Source organism: Microtus ochrogaster, linkage group LG3 (genome assembly GCF_000317375.1).
Source record: "Microtus ochrogaster isolate Prairie Vole_2 linkage group LG3, MicOch1.0, whole genome shotgun sequence".
NCBI classification, from domain to species: Eukaryota; Metazoa; Chordata; class Mammalia; order Rodentia; family Cricetidae; genus Microtus; species Microtus ochrogaster.
In genome coordinates, this window is record NC_022029.1 from 207832 (window position 1) to 213831 (window position 6000).

Below are 6000 nucleotides of genomic sequence, written 5' to 3' on the forward strand. Positions count from 1 at the left end.
AAAGGTGTCTTTGTGTCACAAAACGTGAATTTAAGCGATTGTAATATCTTTCAGGCAATATTTTCATTACTTCTAAATACATGTTCTAGGTGAGGCCATACTTTTGTTAGCTATGCCTTGGTTAGTGTTAAATTGGCCACTTCATGAACTCTGGTCTTACTATCCTGTTGGGTAAGTTTGAATACGCCACAAATTGATTCAACATTACAAGTTTAAAGATGCCTTCTGTGTTTTGGGACTGAGCCTGGTGAACACATATCAGGGAGAGCTCTTCAGTCCAAGAAGGAGACAATGAGAGTATGTGGACCTTTCAAAATTTCCCATTTAACCTGGGGTGATATGTAGTAATAAGAGCGGCGAGGCTGCGTCCCCCGCACCCCGACCACCTGGCTAGCTTATGCCCCGAAATAACAACACACAAATTGTATTCTTTAAACACTGCTTGGCCCATTATATCTAGCCGCTTCTCGGCTAACTCTCGCACCTGGACTAGCCCATTTCTTATAATCTGTGTAGCCCATGAGGTGGCTTACCAGGAAGATTCTAGCCTACGTCCATCCTGGGTCGGAGCTTCATTGCGTGTGTCTGCCCGGGAGTGGGGAGCATGGCATCTCTGAGCTCACTTCCTCTTCCTCCCAGCATTCTGTTCTGTTTACTCCTCCCACCTATGTTTTAACCTATCAGGGCCAAGCAGTTTCTTTATTGCTTAACCAATGAAATCAACAGATTAATATATGACACTCCCACATCAGTGATATGCAAGGCAATAACACCAGAGGAATGAACAGAAGTAGCTGTCATTGCTATTGGAATGCTGCAATTAAGTCAGAGACAATTGGGCTTTAGACAGGCCTTTTCAGGGATCCTATGTACCTCAAATTTGCTTTGTATCAGCATGATTTGGGGCAGAATCCCAACTGATCATAAAATTGTTTCAATGTAGGAAACCTTTGGATGTTTATAAGAAGCCATCAGGAAAATGTTTTTTCCAGGGTGACCATGGCTTTGATAACAAGGTCAACAGCATGCAGGTATGACCCCAAGACTGAATTGAAACTGAGTTCTCTGGGGGAGGGGATCACAGGGCTTATTCAGGCAGTAGAAGAGACCGTGCTCATGATAGCAGGGATGGTTAACTATGTTTCTCTTCTTTTCTTTTGGAAGACTGTTTTTGTAGGTTATGGCCCAACTTTTAAGTACAGGACGAAAGTGCCTCCATTTGAAAACATCGAGCTTTACAATGTTATGTGTGGTATGTCACTTGTTCAATCAAACTTGATGAATCCATCTTTGGCCAGTGAATTTCCTTACTACTAGAAAAAAAAATGAGGAGTCTATTTTCTACAACCACCTCTCACTAAAAAAAAAAAAAAATGTAACTTGCCCATTGGTTCAAAGGACAGAATGTCACCCCTTCTAAGGCTTCTTTGTGTCCCTTCAACAGTTGACTAATGGGGAGTTTTCATAGTGTTGCTGTTGGCAGCCGTTGGCTGATCCAACATAACATTACAGTTCGACACCGTTGGTCAGAGACCCGATGAAGCAAGAGTTCCATGCCGGCAGAGCGTTCCCCCACCTCCCTCTCTCACATTGCAGCCCAGTGAAAGCTTGGCCAGCTTGCATCCCAGCCAGCTATTTATGTGCTCCTAATTATTTTTTTTCTTTGAGCTTCTCGTTGCTGAATGAGGACAGCTTTTCCTATTTAGTAAGGGAGTGCCAGTCTGGTGGTTAGAGGGGGAGACTGAAAGTCGGGTCTCCTGGGTTCTTTCCCTAGGTTGGCTGCTTGCTCGCCACTGTCCTGCCTCTTGGCTTAGGCAAGTCACTGTGTGCCCACTTGGCAACCATTCACTTGCTGTGAAATCAGCCCGTTCATCCCTTGGTAGCCCGTCAAGGCACATGGTCAAAAGCTACTCATGTCCTCACACTTTTGTGGAGTGCGTTAGAGAGTAGGCTGTGGGTATTTATTGATTATGTCTTATTTCAAAATTTGGGTCTAAAAAGTCCAGAGAAGTGCACAGGAGGGTGATGGTACCAATATTGTCATACATACGGGCAAAGGCTGAGTAAACTACTTCTCCATGCAGGGTTTTGGGGAATGTCTGTATTCGTGCTCTAGCAATGAACAGAGCTATTTCAAGAAGTGTTAACAAGGCGTTGTGAGGTCAGAAAGGTTCAGAAGGTGTGTTAGGAGTGACAGATATGCTAACTTAGTCCAGTTGTGGTTTGTGTTCAATATTTATAGACTCCTGGAAGGCGAAAGGTTTTGGCTCTTACCATAGTTCATCCGAGAACAAATAAGAACCACCTGTATCTCTTCCTTTCTTTTCTTCAGATCTCCTAGGATTGAAGCCGGCTCCCAATAACGGGACCCACGGAAGTTTGAATCACTTACTGCGGACAAATACCTTTAGGCCAACCATCCCAGAGGAAGTTACTAGACCCAATTACCCAGGAATCATGTACCTCCAGTCTGATTTTGACCTGGGCTGCAACTGTGATGATAAGGTAGAGCCAAAGGTAGAAATGATCTTTGTGCTTTACCATGGAGATATTTGTTTGGTATATAAAGCATTGTCTAGGGGAGCTTTCTGTGATAATAACATTGACCACTGCCCCTGCTGTCCAGAATGGAGCCAGTGACTGGTTACAATGGAGGGATGAAAGTTTTAATTTCATTCTTTTAAATTTAAGTACTATTAAAAGCTGAATATGGCTCACGGCTACCATCTCAGACAACACAGGTCTGGAGGTTGCCCAGGTGAGGTGCAGGTCCACTCTCGGAATGCTGCAGCTAGCGCTGGCGAGGGACAAGGACAGCTCTCTTGCTCTGCTCTTATGACCTGTGGTCCAGCCCTTTCACTTGCCACAAGTGACTAAGGGATAGCATGATATCTCTCCCAGGATCACGCCACCATATGGGGAGGGGGCTGGGCCAGATTTCCCACACTCATTCTCAGAGCCGCCTCCCCTCTCCCCCCACCCCAAGTCAACTGTGCTGCCCATGCAAGGAGCAGCGGGGAGTGCATCCCCACCAGTGCTTCTATCCGCAGAAATGAACCAATGCTTCCACAGGGTTGAAGAGTTGAGAAGATGCTTGCATAAAGCAAGGACGTTATTCCACTTTTATAAGCTGTCTAATTATAGATTTAATTATGAGGTTATTTTTTATTAGCTTCAGAAAAATGGACAGTAATTCTCCTATTGGGCAATCTTTTTCCCTTACCATAGGTTCCCTCTCAGGATTCCCAGGGCCATAGGAGCCACAGTTTTGTAGGCTCTAGAATAAGAGAAATTCAATTAGCCCTTCCTTCCCATCCCCACATTTATCTCCTTCCTACCTTTGCTCTTGATAAGAATCTGAGAGGCTAAGGAGTGAAGGGGAGGCAAGGCTCAGAAGCTGGAGGTGTGAGGCTGCCAAAATTAATAAAGTCAATCGGAACCAACTTACCAAGAGGATCACAAATAGACATTTTGAGAACTCTGTCCTTCCTTCCTTCCTTCCTTCCTTCCTTCCTTCCTTCCTTCCTTCCTTCCTTCCTTCCTTCCTTCCCATTCTCTCTCTCTCTCTCTCTCTCTCTCTCTCTCTCTCTCTCTCTCTCTCTCTCTCGTTTCTTTCTATCAAGGTTTCTCCAATGCAGCATTCATTGGGACCCTGAAAGTCATGTTTAATTCTCATACTCGACTCTGTACTTTTACTTTGCTTATATATATCTCTTAAATAGTACGCGAAGTATCTTAACGCATCTCAAAATAACCTATGGTATAGTTTTGCACATTGGAAATTTTTATGTGGCTGCTGTTGTAGGCTCTGAAGCCTGCGATTGTCTGATGCATCATTATTTCTGGGCTACATTCATGTGTATTTGCATCTGAACCTTTAGCTCACTTACTTTTCATGCTAATTAGTTACATTTGATATATAAATAGATCACACTGTTTTTTTGTCAAGTTTCCTCTCTAAGAGCATTTGGTAATGTTCAAATATCAGGTTTACAGTTACTCAGAGGACATCACTGTAAATGGGGTTTTATGGTGAGGGCTCGAGGGTCTCGGGGATCCATGTCAGGTGCAATGTTGAGCAGCCATCTTTCAGGGTGGTTCCGTCATTCTCCAGAAGTGCGGAGTCATTACTGTTTGGATTTGACAAAAGCCGTTTTATCTATTGGTTTGGTGGATTATTTTAGTGCAGACAGGAAGGAATCTGAGACCCAAGGCACTACTGTGCCTGCTTAACATGTATGTGCTCCAGTTACTGCCTGGGAAGCTACCATGATTGCACACAGCATGAAGGGAAAGAAACTAAGCCACGGGGAGGTTAACAAAGGTGCTCACAGACACAGGGGGGCAAGCTCGGGATGCAAACGGGAGTTAAAGCAGCAGCTGCCCAGGAGGATTTGACCACAGTGACAGACATGGAGTTGAGCAAGGCGCGGAATTGGAAGTAGGGGAAGGGAGAAAGAAAGAACCCCTCTGACGTGCCTTCTTTTCTCCTTTTCTGGTTTTCACATGGGAAGAACAAACTGGAAGAGCTCAATAAACGGCTCCACACCAAAGGGTCTACAGAAGGTAAGGGCAGCCTCAAACACCAACAAAATAAGTTTAATGTCTAGTTTTTACAAATGGAAGACTGGAGCTGGAGAGACGGCTTGCTGCTCTTTCCAGAGGGCCGTGCTCGCCACAGCGCACAGAACTATGCCCTAGATATCAGCCCTTCTGCTTTTATCAAGTGGTGTCACTTCTACCCACAGCGCACCAGTGCAAGGGAGACTCGTGATGCCGATGGGGTCGAGTCTGTTCATCCCACTGGGATGCTGTCCTGCAAGTTGCATGGCTGCAGGTTAGGACAGAAAATAATTAGGAACAATAAGACGATCTATCAGGCAAATCCTTCCTTTGGATTTAGTTTGTTTGTTTGTTTGTTTTGAGACAGGGTCTTACTATGTGGCTCTGGCTGTCCTGGAGCTAACTATGTAGACCAGGCTGGCCTCCAATTTACAAAGATCTGCCTGCCTCTGCCTCCCAAGTGTGGGGAGTAAAGGCATAAGCCACCATATCTAGCTCTTCCTCTTGACTTTGAAGTACTGGGAAATTAGAAGCTAGAGTAGGGGCTTCTCTGCAAGTTTCTTGCAGCAGATGGGATGCTTTTCTGAGACAAAAGGGGGCTGGGTTGAGGAAGTAGAACAGTATGGTAGCCCTACATCGAGTGCTATCAACGCACACAGATTCTCCCAGAGCCGTCCCTCCAGCCATCAATTTCTATGTGGTCTTGTTTATCTATTGCGTATCGTTTCCCTTCTGAATAAGCCGAGGTCGAGGAAGGCAGCAGCAGGTTTTATTTACTTGCCTTACTTCCTTTCTATAAAACATCTTCATCTTCCTTTTCTGCATCCCCACCCTCCCCCTTTGCCCTTTGATCAGCAAACACACAGGCTTTCTGGCATGTAATTGGATAACACAGTAACACAGGCAGGACTTTGCTGGCGGAGGCTTTGCTTATCCCCCACAAACTCTACAAATGACTCGAGAGTTTGGCACCTAAATTTTAGTACTGCAGTGCCATGATAAAGGAATGACAGCAACAACAAAAATGCAAGTTGCCAGGGGGATGGGGTAGGGAGTATCATGATTTCCAAATGGTTAATTACCAAAGAAGCAGCGCCAAGATGCTCTTTACGAAAGCCTGCTGGTTGGTTCATTCCGATGGCTTTCCATGGACTCTCGTCCTTGTGCTGATGGAAACCCCACCTGTTCTTGGTCCTAAACCATTTCCACCTGACTGACAATGTCTGCCTCTAGTCTGTTGCTGAGATGGCATTGTGTTCACGTGACACAATCACTCCCTTAATCTAGCACTTCCTACAAGTATGGAAGAGGCCTTGGGGCTGGTGAACTTGGGGCTGCCAGGGCTAGAAGGGGCTGTGGTCGGTGAGGTTACTTCTATGCAGCTTTGCACTGAGTTGATCCTAAGTGTCTTACATGTGTCAGTGATAAGTGTTGTCT

At 45.3% G+C, this 6000-nt stretch overlaps 1 protein-coding gene across 5 annotated transcripts in view; it reads left to right on the plus strand.

The window, feature by feature from the left end:
• Enpp2 (ectonucleotide pyrophosphatase/phosphodiesterase 2) overlaps nucleotides 1-6000 on the plus strand; it is a 110015-nt gene that overhangs the window by 84738 nt on the left and 19277 nt on the right. For 3 of the 5 annotated variants that reach the window (XM_026785953.1, XM_005360517.1, XM_005360518.1), the window contains exons 16-19: nucleotides 944-1031; nucleotides 1165-1252; nucleotides 2333-2517; nucleotides 4515-4566. In XM_026785953.1, coding sequence (XP_026641754.1) covers nucleotides 944-1031; nucleotides 1165-1252; nucleotides 2333-2517; nucleotides 4515-4566 — 413 coding nt within the window. The remainder of the gene's footprint in view (nucleotides 1-943; nucleotides 1032-1164; nucleotides 1253-2332; nucleotides 2518-4514; nucleotides 4567-6000) is intronic. The other 2 variants (XM_026785952.1, XM_013351277.1) reach the window with 1 other exon arrangement.